At 40.8% G+C, this 20,569-nt stretch overlaps 1 protein-coding gene across 1 annotated transcript in view; it reads right to left on the minus strand.

The window, feature by feature from the left end:
* LOC126993311 (uncharacterized) overlaps positions 1 to 19,288 on the minus strand; it is a 21,125-nt gene extending 1,837 nt beyond the window's left edge. The window contains exons 1-3 of the mRNA XM_050852259.1: positions 19,266 to 19,288; positions 18,981 to 19,032; positions 3,873 to 5,778 (exon numbers count right to left, since the gene is read on the minus strand). Coding sequence (XP_050708216.1) covers positions 3,873 to 5,778; positions 18,981 to 19,032; positions 19,266 to 19,288 — 1,981 coding nt within the window. The remainder of the gene's footprint in view (positions 1 to 3,872; positions 5,779 to 18,980; positions 19,033 to 19,265) is intronic.
* Between the last annotated feature and the right edge of the window lie 1,281 nt (positions 19,289 to 20,569).

A 20,569-nucleotide genomic window follows, 5' to 3' on the forward strand; every position in this document is an offset into this window, starting at 1 on the left:
ATTTTGCAGGATCACTATCAGACACCTGTGTACTTCATGAAGTTGCTGAATCTTGTTGGAATTTTAGACCTTGAGTAGGATGAGATTCAGTCATTGCCTCTTCAACTGGATCTGGCAATTAGGGACTGGTGTTTTGTTCTGAAGGTGTATCCCTGTGCAGGCTGTGCTGTAAATGGTGTGAATCTGCAGGACCTGGTGAGGCAGCGTCAGTCAGTATTGCAGATGGAGCTGATGATGATGATGATGCAGATCCTTTGTCTTTGTCCTTTGGCTTTGGTTTCATAAAGCTTTCTAGAGAGCCCTTCATTTCTTCATATCCTCTTTCTTCTTTTTTCTCTTTTGGCAGTCCCCGATTCATGGTGTCTCATGTAGCCGGCAGACATGCTAATTGGAGTCTCGCCATGTCGGTAGCTAACACAGTGTTGCCATCTCGCCTTTTAGCGTTAGTAGTAGTAGGCTACTACTACTACTACTACTACTACTACTACTACTACTACTACTACTACTACTACTACTACTACTAACGCATGCATAACAGCATATTTTACCTCGCTATACCAAGTGCATATATATATATATATATATATATATATATATATATATATATATATATATATATATATATATATATATATATATATATATATATATATATATATATATATATATATATTGTGTGTGTGTGTGTGTGTGTGTGTGTGTGTGTGTGTGTGTGTTATCTTTTTCCCTTCCTCATCTCATTACTGTTATATTTCTAACTCCCTTTTCCTCCCTCTTTATGTTCCCCTTTCTTCATTTACTTTATTTCATCACATTTCCTTTCTTTTTCTCCTTCCAGCAAAATAAGTAAAGATGAAAAACAAAGGCGAGTAAAATATATTAATAAACTGTTATCTGTCTGCAGGAATATGAACCTTCCCCCGAGCCTGCCATGGGACCCCTCCTCCTCCTCCTCCTCCTCCTCCTCATCGTCGCCCCAGGATAAAGGTAAATGGCGCTGAGTAATTGTTCTTTACTAATTTTACCTGCCTGTGTATGCACTTAGTCGTTTTTACCTTCTAGTCCCAGGCGAGAATCTTTACAAGTGGTGGAGTTTTTTTCGTACAGGTGTTAGAGCGAGGTTTGTTTTATGTTTTGTTCTGATTTGTACTTCTGTTTATTTTTATCTGTCTGTCTGTTGTCGTCTCTGTGGGACGTAATTTTTCTTATTATCAGTTTGAATTTTCTGCGTGACTGTCATTTTTTTTTACCTGTGGCGAAAATGTAATGTTTTTTTGTTGTATATCTCCATATCAGTCTTTTTACACACACACACACACACACACACACACACACACACACACACACACACACACACACACACACACTTGTCATCACCTCACAGTTATTGTTTTAATAATTTGCACGACTCGCCGGACGTGTGCGGTCACCCAATATGACGATAAATTTTTCACGCCACGAGCCAGTAAACAGCGGCTCTGTGTGTGTGTGTGTGTGTGTGTGTGTGTGTGTGTGTGTGTGTGTCCCAGTCAAGTGTTGGTGTCCAAATTCTACCTGTCTAAGATAATTTGACGGGCCAGGTAATTTAAGCATGAATTTCTGTCTTTATTGGTTAGTAAAGAAAATTAAGATGCGTAAATTAATGTATAAACGAGAGAAAGAAAAAGGAAAGAGAGAAGTAAGAAAGACGGACGAGTAGATAGATGGAAGCATGATGTGTGTATATACTCAATGAGAAGACTGGAATTTTTATCTCCCGACTGGTGGTGAAAAATCAGTTAATTATTCAAGGGGGTCATACACCGGGGGGCGCTTCGCCGTGCCCGAAGATCCCTCTGGGAGATTCTCCAATCAGGCCTCCTTCCCATCCAGAGTACTTCCTGGCAGGATCCATCAACTTGCTCAAACCACGAGCTTCGCGGGCGTCCCCTTGGCCTCCTCCGCTCAGGACTGTCTCTTACAGAAACAACCCAGTGAGCAGCATCAGCTTCTGGGTGACGTGCCACGTGCCCTTGCAGGAATCCCACGGAGTCGCAGGAGATCCCAGAGTGCCTCGCGATGCACTGAGTCAAACGCCTTCTTGAGATCGACATAGGCTGCAGACATTTCACGTCGAAACTCACGTCCGCGCCTTACCAGTACGCGAAGCGCTAGCATACGGTCACTTGTTGACTTACCAGGCGTGAACCCAGACTGTGTGGTGAATATATATATATATATATATATATATATATATATATATATATATATATATAGATATATATATATATATATATATATATATATATATATATATATATGGCCCGAGCCCGTTGAGGCGCAGATATTTGTTTATAATGGCGCCATTATTCTTGCCTCATGCTGTCCCCCGGAACTCATTCTTCATTTCACTTGGGCAGCTACTTCTAGAGTCCGGGTTGATAGGTGATCTTCAGGACAGCATGTGGGTAATCTTAGGCCACTCGGCGGTGACTGAAAAATACCAGGTGGTAGCGGCAGTTCGAACACGCATCATCCAAAACGCGGCGAATGCAGGGTCGGCCGCTAACCACTCAGCCACCTTCCTATATATATATATATATATATATATATATATATATATATATATATATATATATATATATATATATATATATATATATATATATATATATATGATATATTCGAATCTGCCACTCACCTGGGATTTTGTCACCACCGAGTGGCCTAAGACTACCCATGTGCTGTCCTAAAGCTCACCTATCAACCCGGACTCAAGAAGATGTACAGCGCAAGTGAAATCAAGAATGTGCTCCGGGGGGCAGCATGACCCAATAATAATGACGTCACTACAAACAATTGCCTGCGCCATATCGGGCTCGGACCGACCATCAGGCCCATATGAATTAGCCTCCCGGCGCTATAGGTCAAATGTAAAAAAAAAAAAAAAAAACCCCACCTATATATATATATATATATATATATATATATATATATATATATATATATATATATATATATATATATATATATATATATATATATATATATATATATATATATATAAATGGGGTAAGAAAAACTCAATATGGAGAAGTTTGTTTTTCAGAAATATGGTTCAGCATTTTCACAATACCTGGTCTGTTTTATTCATTTGTCATTATTACATCATATTTCAGCTGATCTTGAGCCAGGGTCCCATAGCTTTTTATTATGAATATTTTTGGGTAATTTTTCTTCCCCGGAAAAGGGTAAAAAAATCATGATGGGGCAAGGAAAAATCAGCTATATTTTGCTAAATAAAAAGTTTTACAATGAATACCCATACATTTCTTTCATGAAAAATGATTGATATTTCATATTTGTGCATCATCTGGAATTGTATATATACTCTTCATTATACATTACATAAAATGCCTCTAAATATTTATCCTTGCAATAATAATGTTAACCAATGAATCCTGGTACTGTTGTATCATGAAAAAATCTTTATATTTCTAAGTGGTATATCACCAACTTAAATTCAAACACATATTCTTCATTGTTACATAAATTCATGTAAATATATAATTGGTTCCTTATAAAATAAATAAGTTTCACAAAGTTTTTCTTTCCTGGGAATATGTCACAATTTCTTCACTAGAATTATGAAATATTTATGTATTTGCCTTCAATTTCTTTTCAATAACCTTCAGAGAAGCACATGCCATTTCATCTGGGAATCTAAAAATGTTTTTCTTTATCATGGGAACCTCTGGTCGATAGAATATGTATTCTTGGTCTACTATGCCAATGTCTTTGTTTGTGTTCCGCTCAGTCCATGTCCACTCCTTTGGGTCACTCGAAATGTTTTTTTTTCTGAAGGCAATCAATTTCTACTTTGTTCACAGTACCGCCATCATCATCAGCAGCAAATGTTTTAACTATTCTCCCCCAGAAGTAAATCATACGTGGGTCAGTATAATACACTGCGTAGTTCTTTCCAACAGAATCATCTGTTATTACTGGAGTGTCTGCTGGGGTTGCCTTTGGTGCCTGTATTTCTTCCTCACATTCAGTTTCACTTTCATCTTGGTTTAAAGTGAAACTGACCTCATCAGCAGAATCACTTTCCATTACTTCCATCTCATCTTCAGTTGTGGTATCAGAAAGTGGTTCAGGTTCCTTCCTTTTCTTTCCTGGAACTTTGTTACACTTCTCTTTTTTCTGTGTCCCCTCCTGCCCTGTAGTTTCCTTTCTACATTCCTCCTGAGTTATGATTTGACTGTGCATACTAATTTTTCTTCTTGTAGGTTGTGTCGTTCCAACTCTTCCCCTACGGTGCAGAATTTCTTCCAAAGTTGTTTCCTTTTCCTTCTCTACCAAAAGGATGTTGAACTTCATTCCTGTAGGAGCCCTGGCTTGAATTTCATTGACAAGAGTCCTCCAGCTTAACTGTTTGGCATATAAAGCACTTCGCTTTTCTATATCTTTCTTGATCTCATCTTGAAGTTCAGCTTTGTTGTTAGAGGGAGTTTCATGCCAGTGACTACAACCAGGTAATACTTGTTCCTGAACAAGTGTAAGGGTTGTATCTGAGAGATCTTTTTCTATTCCTGGTTCAGGTATTGGAGAAGTGGGAACATTTGTGGTATTGGCATCAGAAGGTTGTGAAGGGTTCTGTGGATTTTGCGGTGATGATTGTGAATCTCTGTTGTCTGTGTTATCAGTTGTAGCATCATGCAGTACAGGATTATTTTCATCATCCCTGGGGCTTCCTCTCTCAATCCAAGCCTTGTATGTTTTCATTTTCAAAGGACAAAGGCGATCACTCTTGTACTTTTCTGGGTTTAGTGGATGTATTCCTGTTGCATAAAACCCGGCCTTTATATTCTCCGGGGAAAGTCCTTCCTTCCAGACCTGACACAACATATTCACGAAACCTCTCTTTTGCAATGGTGCTCGTGCTCCTGTTTGATGCACATACCTCATCAATGCTGAATCATAGTAAGATTTTAGAGGGGCAAAACAAGCAACATCTAAAGGTTGTAACAGATCTGTGCAATGAGCAGGTAGCTTAATTATGGAGATATTTTCTTGTTTTGCTAGTTCTACTGTTGCTAGTGATGTATGACTAAGATGGCCATCCAATATCAGGAGGATAGGACGAATATCTTTAGTTTTTTCTACAAAACTTTTGAAAAAATCCTCAAAAATTACACGGGTCATCCACCCTGACTCGGATACAGCATACTGAGTTTCAGGTAGTGCATCAGTTCCAACCCATGAAGACTGCATGTTCTTACCTTTAAATATGATTAAAGGATCCAGTGATGTGCCATCTGCACAGCATGTTGCCAAAACACTGATGTTTTCACGGTTTGAGCCACTAGTTATTCTCACTGTCTTAGCTCCTTTTGTGCCTATAGTTTTTGCTTTTGATGGGTCTAGTGGGAAACCAGTTTCGTCGAGATTCCAGATACACTCTGGGCGTTCCATGATCTCAAGTCGTGCCATTTCTTGTCTCAGAAGCTCATAGAAGCCATAAATGACGAATGGATCACTAGTTACACTCTTCCTTGCCAGTTGCATCATACCACCGGTCTTCAGAGTCATGTTGTGCCTGTGCATGAAGGCAGTTGCCCATTCATAACCAGGCATGCCATCTTTAAACACTGTCTCTAGTCCATTGGCAAGCAAGAAATCTTTGACAATCTCACGAAACTCTAACAGTGTTGGCCCTAGTCCCATTTTCTCCATTCTCTTGATTGTATCTGCAATCTTCTCTTCCACTTCAGTTGCAAGTACCGTCTTCTTTCCCTGTAATGCAAACAGAATATGTATATATCAGAACAGGTTTTATTACATATAGTATGTACGAGTATATATGTAAGAGGATCATTATTATATGGTACATACACGCATAAAAAAAAAACAATAACTCACCCTCATATCATCCTTGAAAGATTCTTCACTTTCACTTCTCTTGACATGCTTTCTCAAAAGAGAATATGACATGTGATGCTTGGCACTGGCTGCTCTAATGGAGGAACCATCTTTAACTTCCTGCACAGCAAGTTGAATTGTGGCTTTCGTATATGGCCTTTCAACCTTTTTATGTCCTCGGCATTGTGGCATAACCCTGCTGCTTCTTACTGGCTAATGATCATGCACACTCCTGTGAACAGTGGACCGAGTCATATGAGTAACAGGTTTCAACAAGACAGACCGACTGTCAATCACACACCACACATCACGAACATGTTTAAACATGGGGTAATATAAAACCAAGACGGGGTAAAAAAAAATCAGCTTTGGGTAAAAAAAAATCATGTATGGGGTAAGAAAAAATCAGGTTATGTGATCTTTTCTTACCCCATGTAGACTTACCCCTATGGGGTAAAAAAAAATCACCCCCTTCTCTTGGGGAGGGGGTAGGGGACCCTATCAGGAGGATAGTATGGCCCTCCTGATTATTTCTTACCCCAAACTAAGCTCGTCACAGTTCTTGGGGGAAGATAAAACCAAAGTTTTCACATACCACAAAAAAGTTTTGCGAAACTTTTTTCATGCTTTTTTCTTAAAATATGTTCAGAAAATACATTTATAATACAATATTGCTAACGCATATATGAAATCAATTGCACAAGAGTGCACTATAAATACAGGACATAAACACATCAAATGCTTTGACAGAGTACAATAAATGGAATGATTTTTTTTTACCCCACTAACCCCTGGATTTTTTCTTCCCCCACTTTACGTAAAATGGGGTAAGAAAAACTCAAAATGGAGAACTTTGTTTTTCGCAGAAATATGGTTCAGCATTTTCACAATACCTGGTCTGTTTTATTCATTTGTCATTATTACATCATATTTCAGCTGATCTTGAGCCAGGGTCCCATAGCTTTTTATTATGAATATTTTTGGGTAATTTTTCTTCCCCGGAAAGGGTAAAAAAAAATCATGATGGGGCAAGAAAAATCAGCTATATTTTGCTAAAAAAGTTTTACAATGAATACCCATACATTTCTTTCATGAAAAATGATTGATATTTCATATTTGTGCATCATCTGGGAATTGTATATATACTCTTCATTATACATTACATAAAATGCCTCTTAATTTTTATCCTTGCAATAATAATGTTAACCAATGAATCCTGGTACTGTTGTATCATGAAAAAATCTTTATATTTCTAAGTGGTATATCACCAACTTAAATTCAAACACATATTCTTCATTGTTACATAAATTCATGTAAATATATAATTGGTTCCTTATAAAATAAATAAGTTTCACAAAGTTTTTCTTTCCTGGGAATATGTCACAATTTCTTCACTAGAATTATGAAATATTTATGTATTTGCCTTCAATTTCTTTTCAATAACCTTCAGAGAAGCACATGCCATTTCATCTGGGAATCTAAAATGTTTTTCTTTATCATGGGAACCTCTGGTCCATAGAATATGTATTCTTGGTCTACTATGCCAATGTCTTTGTTTGTGTTCCGCTCAGTCCATGTCCACTCCTTTGGGTCACTCGAAATGTTTTTTTTTCTGAAGGCAATCAATTTCTACTTTGTTCACAGTACCGCCATCATCATCATCAGCAAATGTTTTAACTATTTTCCCCCAGAAGTAAATCATACGTGGCTCAGTATAATACACTGCGTAGTACTTTCCAACAGAATCATCTGTTATTACTGGAGTGTCTGCTGGGGTTGCCTTTGGTGCCTGTATTTCTTCCTCACATTCAGTTTCACTTTCATCTTGGTTTAAAGTGAAACTGACCTCATCATCAGAATCACTTTCCATTACTTCCATCTCATCTTCAGTTGTGGTATCAGAAAGTGGTTCAGGTTCCTTCCTTTTCTTTCCTGGAACTTTGTTACACTTCTCTTTTTCTGTGTCCCTCCTGCCCTGTAGTTTCCTTTCTACATTCCTCCTGAGTTATGATTTGACTGTGCATACTAATTTTTCTTCTTGTAGGTTGTGTCGTTCCAACTCTTCCCCTACGGTGCAGAATTTCTTCCAAAGTTGTTTCCTTTTCCTTCTCTACCAAAAGGATGTTGAACTTCATTCCTGTAGGAGCCCTGGCTTGAATTTCATTGACAAGAGTCCTCCAGCTTAACTGTTTGGCATATAAAGCACTTCGCTTTTCTATATCTTTCTTGATCTCATCTTGAAGTTCAGCTTTGTTGTTAGAGGGAGTTTCATGCCAGTGACTACAACCAGGTAATACTTGTTCCTGAACAAGTGTAAGGTTAGTAACTGAGAGATCTTTTTCTATTCCTGGTTCAGGTATTGGAGAAGTGGGAACATTTGTGGTATTGGCATCAGAAGGTTGTGAAGGGTTCTGTGGATTTTGCGGTGATGATTGTGAATCTCTGTTGTCTGTGTTATCAGTTGTAGCATCATGCAGTACAGGATTATTTTCATCATCCTGGGGCTTCCTCTCTCAATCCAAGCCTTGTATGTTTTCATTTCAAAGGACAAAGGCGATCACTCTTGTACTTTTCTGGGTTTAGTGGATGTATTCCTGTTGCATAAAACCCGGCCTTTATATTCTCCGGGGAAAGTCCTTCCTTCCAGACCTGACACAACATATTCACGAAACCTCTCTTTTGCAATGGTGCTCGTGCTCCTGTTTGATGCACATACCTCATCAATGCTGAATCATAGTAAGATTTTAGAGGGGCAAAACAAGCAACATCTAAAGGTTGTAACAGATCTGTGCAATGAGCAGGTAGCTTAATTATGGAGATATTTTCTTGTTTTGCTAGTTCTACTGTTGCTAGTGATGTATGACTAAGATGGCCATCCAATATCAGGAGGATAGGACGAATATCTTTAGTTTTTTCTACAAAACTTTTGAAAAAATCCTCAAAAATTACACGGGTCATCCACCTGACTCGGATACAGCATACTGAGTTTCAGGTAGTGCATCAGTTCCAACCCATGAAGACTGCATGTTCTTACCTTTAAATATGATTAAAGGATCCAGTGATGTGCCATCTGCACAGCATGTTGCCAAAACACTGATGTTTTCACGGTTTGAGCCACTAGTTATTCTCACTGTCTTAGCTCCTTTTGTGCCTATAGTTTTTGCTTTTGATGGGTCTAGTGGAAACCAGTTTCGTCGAGATTCAGATACACTCTGGGCGTTCCATGATCTCAAGTCGTGCCATTTCTTGTCTCAGAAGCTCATAGAAGCCATAAATGACGAATGGATCACTAGTTACACTCTTCCTTGCCAGTTGCATCATACCACCGGTCTTCAGAGTCATGTTGTGCCTGTGCATGAAGGCAGTTGCCCATTCATAACCAGGCATGCCATCTTTAAACACTGTCTCTAGTCCATTGGCAAGCAAGAAATCTTTGACAATCTCACGAAACTCTAACAGTGTTGGCCCTAGTCCCATTTTCTCCATTCTCTTGATTGTATCTGCAATCTTCTCTTCCACTTCAGTTGCAAGTACCGTCTTCTTTCCTGTAATGCAAACAGAATATGTATATATCAGAACAGGTTTTATTACATATAGTATGTACAGTATATATGTAAGAGGATCATTATTATATGGTACATACACGCATAAAAAAAACAATAACTCACCCTCATATCATCCTTGAAAGATTCTTCACTTTCACTTCTCTTGACATGCTTTCTCAAAAGAGAATATGACATGTGATGCTTGGCACTGGCTGCTCTAATGGAGGAACCATCTTTAACTTCCTGCACAGCAAGTTGAATTGTGGCTTTCGTATATGGCCTTTCAACCTTTTATATGTCCTCGGCATTGTGGCATAACCCTGCTGCTTCTTACTGGCTAATGATCATGCACACTCCTGTGAACAGTGGACCGAGTCATATGAGTAACAGGTTTCAACAAGACAGACCGACTGTCAATCACACACCACACATCACGAACATGTTTAAACATGGGGTAATATAAAACCAAGACGGGGTAAAAAAATCAGCTTTGGGTAAAAAAATCATGTATGGGGTAAGAAAAATCAGGTTATGTGATCTTTTCTTACCACATGTAAACTTACCCTATGGGGTAAAAAAAAATCACCCCCCTTCTCTTGGGGGAGGGGGGTAGAAGCAGGGGGACCCTATCGGGAGGATAGTATGGCCCTCCTGATTATTTCTTACCCCAAACTAAGCTCGTCACAGTTCTTGGGGAAGATAAAACCAAAGTTTTCACATACCACAAAAAGTTTGCGAAACTTTTTCATGCTTTTCTTAAAATATGTTCAGAAAATACATTTATAATACAATATTGCTAACGCATATATGAAATCAATTGCACAAGAGTGCACTATAAATACAGGACATAAACACATCAAATGCTTTGACAGAGTACAATAATTGGAATGATTTTTTTACCCCACTAACCCTGGATTTTTCTTCCCCACTTTACGTAAATGGGGTAAGAAAAACTCAAAATGGAGAACTTTGTTTTTCGCAGAAATATGGTTCAGCATTTTCACAATACCTGGTCTGTTTTATTCATTTGTCATTATTACATCATATTTCAGCTGATCTTGAGCCAGGGTCCCATAGCTTTTTTATTATGAATATTTTTGGGTAATTTTTTCTTCCCCGGAAAAGGGTAAAAAAATCATGATGGGGCAAGAAAAATCAGCTATATTTTGCTAAAAAAGTTTTACAATGAATACCCATACATTTCTTTCATGAAAAATGATTGATATTTCATATTTGTGCATCATCTGGGAATTGTATATATACTCTTCATTATACATTACATAAAATGCCTCTTAATTTTTATCCTTGCAATAATAATGTTAACCAATGAATCCTGGTACTGTTGTATCATGAAAAAATCTTTATATTTCAAAGTGGTATATCACCAACTTAAATTCAAACACATATTCTTCATTGTTACATAAATTCATGTTGTGGTGTCCCGAGGGCTGCGACACCACTCGCTCCAGTGTCATCATCTTCTCCGGCAATATTTTCCGATGACAACAGCGGTATCGACCGCTAAAACACAACACGGACTCCAAGACATGATTGTCCCCACACACACTGTTCATTTACCAACCTATACACAATTGCAATTGCCCATTAACGCACCCGCTTATCTCTCTAAGCCAAAACACAATCAACCGCGGCCAAAACACAATCAACCGCGGCCAAAACACGATCAACCGTGGAACAAAATGTTATGAAAACAAAGCTGCGTCACCGCGTGACAGCTACACTAAGGATTAAAATCGACCTTATTACAAATGTCGGTTAGGTAGATTATTGTATGAGCTTGGTGTGAGTTTGATGTATGACTCACACGCCTGACGTATTACCCTCGTGATGTCTGTATGTATGTCATGCCTATATAAGAAGCATTTATTCAGGCTAGGGATCAGATCAACCAGCACTCTGTTCGTTGCTGTACACTCAGTTGTCCTTCCCTAGACAACATGGGTAGAACATTCATCTTTGCTACTGTGAGTATGGAGTAATGTGGTACCATAGAGGAAAGCGTATCTAACATATCTATTGTGTTCTATTATCTTAGTTTTACTTAGGATTATATTTCTATGATACTTTATTGTGCGAGTTTTTACTCAATATTATACCAGTGCTAACGTCAGTAACCAATGGTGAAAGAAAACCTGAAGACTCATTGAGTCTCGTAAGCCAGTCGCTGGTTTAAACAATATTTTTACCCTTTGTAATATTAAGTAGTATTAAGGTAGAATAAAATACATATAAGAAAGGCGACACCGTTTCATCACCCCATTTACGAACTCCTTTAAATACTCCTAAAGTACCAGAATTTTAAGTCAAGTGTCACTAATGCAAACAGTGTGTCGTCTACCTTGTGTGCCCGGATTACGGGTTACAACATTGGTGTCAGGTGTGGGGTGGTGAAACTTGTGGTGAAACTTGTGGTGAAACTTGCAATTTATATTGGTTTATATTGGTATTGTACTGGTGTATGTCCACATCCGAAAGCGAGGGAGAAGACAGTTATTCTTGGAATTACGGGAATAAGACTTTAGAGTTAAAAAATGCCAAACGAAGGCAAGAACCCTCCCCCCACCAAAGGAGCTGGAAAATCGATCACCCTTGCCCATGATGATCTTGTCACGCTACTTAGCCGTCATACCTTGAATGATTTTAGTAGAGTGCAGGGACTCTTATATTTTTGTGGTGGAGAAGAAAAAAGTAGCAAAGCACCAAACCTCCCATGCCATAAGCTAGCAAAGAAATGGATAGAGGATATTGAAAGCCCGACACAGGCAAATTGGGACACTACCGGAAAGATTGAGTTAGCCAAACAATATGCCCTGGGAGCAGCGCGCGATCATCTCCTCGGTTGTATCACTAGATGTGGACAGGATTGGGAAAAAGTAAAGGAAGACTTCCTACGTGTGTTTCCCACAGTAAGGACCTTTTCGGTCCTCCAGAAAGAATTGGGAGAGGCAAAACGGCGGACAGGAGAAAACATCCGCACCTTCCTCATCCGCCTGGAGACATTGAGAGACGAGTTGATCGCTCTCAAGCCTGACAATGCCAGTTTGCTAACTGAGATAACCGCTTTACGGCTCAGAGGCTTTCCTCCGGCCCTCTTACTCATCCTAACGGAGGAAGAAAGGGGACCCACAGAAGGTATTAAAGAAAGGGGTATGAGTATATTAAAGCTTATCCAGAGTCGAAGCTATCCGATGCCGATATCGCCAAAGAAATAAAAGTGCTGAACGTCTGTTCCACCCAGGCATCCGGACCCAAACATGTCTCACAAGCCCATCCTCCACGCCCTCCAGGCCAGTCACGTTACCCGATACCCCAAAGGGGAGGACGGCACGCCGCGCCACCTACACGCCCATATGGGAACGCGCCCACGCCACCCACATGTTATGCTTGTGGGTATGGAGGACACGGCGCGCGATTGCACATATGGAAGGCAGTATAGGGGTGCCTACCACCCACCAACGGGCTCTCGGTACCCTCAGTACCAGCCCACTCGAAACAGGCGTCAGCCTGTCTCGCCTTGCGCTGCCTGGCGCCCGGAGTACACGGCCGGTCCCTCACCCCGTAGCTCCTGGGTCAACCCTGACCACGAAAAAAAAAAAAAAAATAAAAAAAAAAAAAATAAAAACGCCTACAACACTGCCTACCATCGTGTTCTGAAAGATTCACCATTTTTCTTGCTTTTCTCTCGGGACCCAAATGTTCCTTTTGAAGTGCTTGAGAATAAACTCCAACCTTGTTATGATGTTGACATCTATAAAGCATTTACTTCTAGTGTCGCGCAGCGGACCTATAAACTATGTCAGACCAATATAGATATAGGATGGCAGGAGTCAGAAAGAATGTTTAGGAAATCCAAACCCAAACAGGTGGTAGTAGGAGATCGGGTCTACTTAAGGCATGTATGTACAAAGGGCGAACCAAAGCTCCAGCCCTTGTTCAATGGACCTTTTAGGGTGCTAGAAAAAATAAGCCCTGTAGTCTTACGACTGCGTCATGTTAGAGGTGGTAAGATCAAGACAGTTCACACAAATAATGTTCAGGTCGTTCACGAGGACTCTCTTGGCTTCCATGACTCTCCTAATGTCAGGCGTGCATACCCTCTCCCTGATCAAGTAGTAGAAGTGGACCCACTCCCCATGACTTATTCCCCCGAGGAGCCGCTGCCATTGTCCTTTCCACCTCCTTCCGAGCTCTCCTCACCGGCTCCTGTCTCCTCAGATGCTTCAGAGGTCCCCTCATTGGTTCCCTCAGCTCCTTCAGAGCCCTGTGTCAGTCGCTCATTACGCTCCAATACGGTACCCCCTTCTCTCCCCAATGTGATGGAACGCCCTCTTGAGTATCGCCAACGACCAACGAACTGATGCCCCCTATAATTACAGATCCTGGGTGTTGCCCTCTCCTTGTCTTCCCTTGATCCCTCCCGGGAGCAACCCATTCGTCACGGCCTCGTCTTGTCCACAGTCTTTAAGATGCTGTTGACAGGACGGTACTATGTTGTCCCCGTCGTCATCAAGACGGACGACATCAACGTCCTCTCATCAACGTGGCAAATCTAACAGCGGAAGTTTCATGGTCGATTGAACATATGAATCAATCGTTCCCTACTGTTGGTCTACTCAGGCGCACTCTAGACTCTTTTCACATTGAGTTTGAGAAGTTATTCAAAGATCTTAACAGCTTTCTGTCGGCTATGAGTGGTAGAGATGGAAGCCCGTTTCGGACTCGCCAGAAGCGAGGGGCCGTGGATTTCCTTGGCTCGGTAGCAAACCTCCTTTTCGGTACGGCCACTCAGGCCCAAATAGATGTGATACACGGGAAGCTCTCCCAGCTCTACACTCTGTCCACAGAAGAGAGACGTCAACAACCTCCATCAGGAAGTCCTCAACGCCACAGTTCGGGACCTCCGTCATGTTCATTCTGCCATCTCCGTCTAGAGTCCGCCTCGGCTTTGGCCTCAGCTATTATCCGTCAGTTCTCACTAAAACCTTGCAAATTGAAGGAAATGCGTATTTTGGAGACTATCCTTCTCATTCAGTTGGCACTTAGTGACCTAAATCATGATACTCTGAATCTCAAGCTTGGCCTTCAGCAGCTGTCCCAAACGCAGGTTTCCCCTCTCCTCCTTCCAAATGATGTACTATTTCGTGTGCTCAGCAATGCGTCACTCCATTACCCAGGCTTACTTTTCCCTGCAGCACATGAATATTTAGCATTGTATAGAGATGTCTCTAGGGTTATTTCTAAAGGTACGCTTTCCTCAGGAACCCTTCACTTCTACTTACAAATCCCCATGAAAGAGGATCCCTCTGACGTGTTCGATGTGTTTAAAATGGACGCGTTGCCTTTTCATCTTGATGGCACGCCATATTTTCTGCACACCGACACGCTTTCCACTTACCTTGCGGTTTCTGAAGACCGCACTCACTATATGCTCTTAGACTCCTTGGACCGCTGTACTAAACACCACCTGCTCTATGTATGTCCCCCTGTCGCCCCTGTCTACTCGACTTCTGTCCGGCGCTGCGAGATCGCTCTCTTTCTCGATCGCCCAGACGCCCTCTCGCTGTGTTCTAAGTCTCTCCTCAGAGTCTTCCCCCCGGTCTTCATCCCGTCTCCTGCGGGCTGGGTCTTCGCTACCGATACTCCCCAGGTGGTCACCATGGTCTGCCCGGACAGCCCGGTCTCCAAATACAGGCAGACCATCAACGGGACGGGACTCCTCAGCCTCGGTATGGGCTGTAGTGCCCACTCCGACGCCTTCAGCCTCCCTGCCTCTGCTACTATGGACGGTGACGCCCCGCTGACGGTTCATCGCGCCCCCTTCCACATCGGACGTGACGTGGTCTCATCGCTCCTGGCCAAGACTCCCCTTGGCCCCTTCCCCTCCCCGCCGCCGTCGCCCGGGTCGTCTCTGGCCCCCCCGCTGGACCTCCCTCCAGCACTTCACGCGCTCAGGAATCCGTCTCTCCGGTCCCCGCCTTCGACCCTTCCTCCTTGGTGGGGTGGCTGCTCCTCCTCGGCGTCGTCTTCGTCGCCGGTGGGGTGGCCTTCTTCTGTCTCTTCAGGTCCCGTCTCTCGCAGGCCTCCTCCCCCACGATCCCGCCATCCCCGTCTTGGCCCTCCATGGTCGTCCGCCGGGCGGAACGCTTCGTGCCACGAGGACGTGGCGTGATTTTAACGGGGGGGGTATGTGGTGCCCCGAGGGCTGCGACACCACTCGCTCCAGTGTCATCATCTTCTCCGGCAATATTTTCCGATGACAACAGCGGTATCGACCGCTAAAACACAACACGGACTCCAAGACATGATTGTCCCCACACACACTGTTCATTTACCAACCTATACACAATTGCAATTGCCCATTAACGCACCCGCTTATCTCTCTAAGCCAAAACACAATCAACCGCGGCCAAAACACAATCAACCGCGGCCAAAACACGATCAACCGTGGAACAAAATGTTATGAAAACAAAGCTGCGTCACCGCGTGACAGCTACACTAAGGATTAAAATCGACCTTATTACAAATGTCGGTTAGGTAGATTATTGTATGAGCTTGGTGTGAGTTTGATGTATGACTCACACGCCTGACGTATTACCCTCGTGATGTCTGTATGTATGTCATGCCTATATAAGAAGCATTTATTCAGGCTAGGGATCAGATCAACCAGCACTCTGTTCGTTGCTGTACACTCAGTTGTCCTTCCCTAGACAACATGGGTAGAACATTCATCTTTGCTACTGTGAGTATGGAGTAATGTGGTACCATAGAGGAAAGCGTATCTAACATATCTATTGTGTTCTATTATCTTAGTTTTACTTAGGATTATATTTCTATGATACTTTATTGTGCGAGTTTTTACTCAATATTATACCAGTGCTAACGTCAGTAACCAATGGTGAAAGAAAACCTGAAGACTCATTGAGTCTCGTAAGCCAGTCGCTGGTTTAAACAATATTTTTACCCTTTGTAATATTAAGTAGTATTAAGGTAGAATAAAATACATATAAGAAAGGCGACACCGTTTCATCACCCCATTTACGAACTCCTTTAAATACTCCTAAAGTACCAGAATTTTAAGTCAAGTGTCACTAATGCAAACAGTGTGTCGTCTACCTTGTGTGCCCGGATTACGGGTTACAACAATGTAAATATATAATTGGTTCCTTATAAAATAAATAAGTTTCACAAAGTTTTTCTTTCCTGGGAATATGTCACAATTTCTTCACTAGAATTATGAAATATTTATGTATTTGCCTTCAATTTCTTTTCAATAACCTTCAGAGAAGCACATGCCATTTCATCTGGGAATCTAAAAATGTTTTTCTTTATCATGGGAACCTCTGGTCCATAGAATATGTATTCTTGGTCTACTATGCCAATGTCTTTGTTTGTGTTCCGCTCAGTCCATGTCCACTCCTTTGGGTCACTCGAAATGTTTTTTTTTCTGAAGGCAATCAATTTCTACTTTGTTCACAGTACCGCCATCATCATCATCAGCAAATGTTTTAACTATTTTCCCCCAGAAGTAAATCATACGTGGCTCAGTATAATACACTGCGTAGTACTTTCCAACAGAATCATCTGTTATTACTGGAGTGTCTGCTGGGGTTGCCTTTGGTGCCTGTATTTCTTCCTCACATTCAGTTTCACTTTCATCTTGGTTTAAAGTGAAACTGACCTCATCAGCAGAATCACTTTCCATTACTTCCATCTCATCTTCAGTTGTGGTATCAGAAAGTGGTTCAGGTTCCTTCCTTTTCTTTCCTGGAACTTTGTTACACTTCTCTTTTTTCTGTGTCCCCTCCTGCCCTGTAGTTTCCTTTCTACATTCCTCCTGAGTTATGATTTGACTGTGCATACTAATTTTTCTTCTTGTAGGTTGTGTCGTTCCAACTCTTCCCCTACGGTGCAGAATTTCTTCCAAAGTTGTTTCCTTTTCCTTCTCTACCACAAGGATGTTGAACTTCATTCCTGTAGGAGCCCTGGCTTGAATTTCATTGACAAGAGTCCTCCAGCTTAACTGTTTGGCATATAAAGCACTTCGCTTTTCTATATCTTTCTTGATCTCATCTTGAAGTTCAGCTTTGTTGTTAGAGGGAGTTTCATGCCAGTGACTACAACCAGGTAATACTTGTTCCTGAACAAGTGTAAGGGTTGTATCTGAGAGATCTTTTTCTATTCCTGGTTCAGGTATTGGAGAAGTGGGAACATTTGTGGTATTGGCATCAGAAGGTTGTGAAGGGTTCTGTGGATTTTGCGGTGATGATTGTGAATCTCTGTTGTCTGTGTTATCAGTTGTAGCATCATGCAGTACAGGATTATTTTCATCATCCCTGGGGCTTCCTCTCTCAATCCAAGCCTTGTATGTTTTCATTTTCAAAGGACAAAGGCGATCACTCTTGTACTTTTCTGGGTTTAGTGGATGTATTCCTGTTGCATAAAACCCGGCCTTTATATTCTCCGGGGAAAGTCCTTCCTTCCAGACCTGACACAACATATTCACGAAACCTCTCTTTTGCAATGGTGCTCGTGCTCCTGTTTGATGCACATACCTCATCAATGCTGAATCATAGTTAGATTTTAGGGGGGCAAAACAAGCAACATCTAAAGGTTGTAACAGATCTGTGCAATGAGCAGGTAGCTTAATTATGGAGATATTTTCTTGTTTTGCTAGTTCTACTGTTGCTAGTGATGTATGACTAAGATGGCCATCCAATATCAGGAGGATAGGACGAATATCTTTAGTTTTTTCTACAAAACTTTTGAAAAAATCCTCAAAAATTACACGGGTCATCCACCCTGACTCGGATACAGCATACTGAGTTTCAGGTAGTGCATCAGTTCCAACCCATGAAGACTGCATGTTCTTACCTTTAAATATGATTAAAGGATCCAGTGATGTGCCATCTGCACAGCATGTTGCCAAAACACTGATGTTGTCACGGTTTGAGCCACTAGTTATTCTCACTGTCTTAGCTCCTTTTGTGCCTATAGTTTTTGCTTTTGATGGGTCTAGTGGGAAACCAGTTTCGTCGAGATTCAAGATACACTCTGGGCGTTCCATGATCTCAAGTCGTGCCATTTCTTGTCTCAGAAGCTCATAGAAGCCATAAATGACGAATGGATCACTAGTTACACTCTTCCTTGCCAGTTGCATCATACCACCGGTCTTCAGAGTCATGTTGTGCCTGTGCATGAAGGCAGTTGCCCATTCATAACCAGGCAGGCCATCTTTAAACACTGTCTCTAGTCCATTGGCAAGCAAGAAATCTTTGACAATCTCACGAAACTCTAACAGTGTTGGCCCTAGTCCCATTTCTCCATTCTCTTGATTGTATCTGCAATCTTCTCTTCCACTTCAGTTGCAAGTACCGTCTTCTTTCCCTGTAATGCAAACAGAATATGTATATATCAGAACAGGTTTTATTACATATAGTATGTACGAGTATATATGTAAGAGGATCATTATTATATGGTACATACACGCATAAAAAAAAAACAATAACTCACCCTCATATCATCCTTGAAAGATTCTTCACTTTCACTTCTCTTGACATGCTTTCTCAAAGAGAATATGACATGTGATGCTTGGCACTGGCTGCTCTAATGGAGGACCCAACTTTAACTTCATGCACAGCAAGTTGAATTGTGGCTTTCGTATATGGCCTTTCAACCTTTTATATGTCCTCGGCATTGTGGCACTTAACCCTGCTGCTTCTTACTGGCTAATGATCATGCACACTCCTGTGAACAGTGGACCGAGTCATATGAGTAACAGGTTTCAACAAGACAGACCGACTGTCAATCACACACCACATCACGAACATGTTTAAACATGGGGTAATATAAAACCAAGACAGGGTAAAAAAATCAGCTTTGGGTAAAAAAAAATCATGTATGGGGTAAGAAAAATCAGGTTATGTGATCTTTTCTTACCACATGTAAACTTACCCTATGGGGTAAAAAAATCACCCCTTCTCTTGGGGAGGGGGTAGGAGCAGGGACCCTATCAGGAGGATAGTATGGCCCTCCTGATTATTTCTTACCCCAAACTAAGCTCGTCACAGTTCTTGGGGAAGATAAAACCAAAGTTTTCACATACCACAAAAAGTTTTGCGAAACTTTTCATGCTTTTCTTAAAATATGTTCAGAAAATACATTTATAATACAATATTGCTAACGCATATATGAAATCAATTGCACAAGAGTGCACTATAAATACAGGACATAAACACATCAAATGCTTTGACAGAGTACAATAATTGGAATGATTTTTTTTACCCCTAACCCTGGATTTTTCTTCCCCACTTTACGTAAAATGGGGTAAGAAAACTCAAAATGGAGAACTTTGTTTTTCGCAGAAATATGGTTCAACATTTTCACAATACCTGGTCTGTTTTATTCATTTGTCATTATTACATCATATTTCAGCTGATCTTGAGCCAGGGTCCCATAGCTTTTTATTATGAATATTTTGGGTAATTTTTCTTCCCCGGAAAAGGGTAAAAAAATCATGATGGGAAGAAAAAATCAGCTATATTTTGCTAAAAAAGTTTTACAATGAATACCCATACATTTCTTTCATGAAAAATGATTGATATTTCATATTTGTGCATCATCTGGGAATTGTATATATACTCTTCATTATACATTACATAAAATGCCTCTTAATTTTTATCCTTGCAATAATAATGTTAACCAATGAATCCTGGTACTGTTGTATCATGAAAAAATCTTTATATTTCTAAGTGGTATATCACCAACTTAAATTCAAACACATATTCTTCATTGTTACATAAATTCATGTAAATATATAATTGGTTCCTTATAAAATAAATAAGTTTCACAAAGTTTTTCTTTCCTGGGAATATGTCACAATTTCTTCACTAGAATTATGAAATATTTATGTATTTGCCTTCAATTTCTTTTCAATAACCTTCAGAGAAGCACATGCCATTTCATCTGGGAATCTAAAAATGTTTTTCTTTATCATGGGAACCTCTGGTCCATAGAATATGTATTCTTGGTCTACTATGCCAATGTCTTTGTTTGTGTTCCGCTCAGTCCATGTCCACTCCTTTGGGTCACTCGAAATGTTT

The sequence above is a fragment of the Eriocheir sinensis genome, unplaced genomic scaffold (assembly GCF_024679095.1).
Source record: "Eriocheir sinensis breed Jianghai 21 unplaced genomic scaffold, ASM2467909v1 Scaffold6, whole genome shotgun sequence".
Lineage (NCBI taxonomy): Eukaryota > Metazoa > Arthropoda > Malacostraca > Decapoda > Varunidae > Eriocheir > Eriocheir sinensis.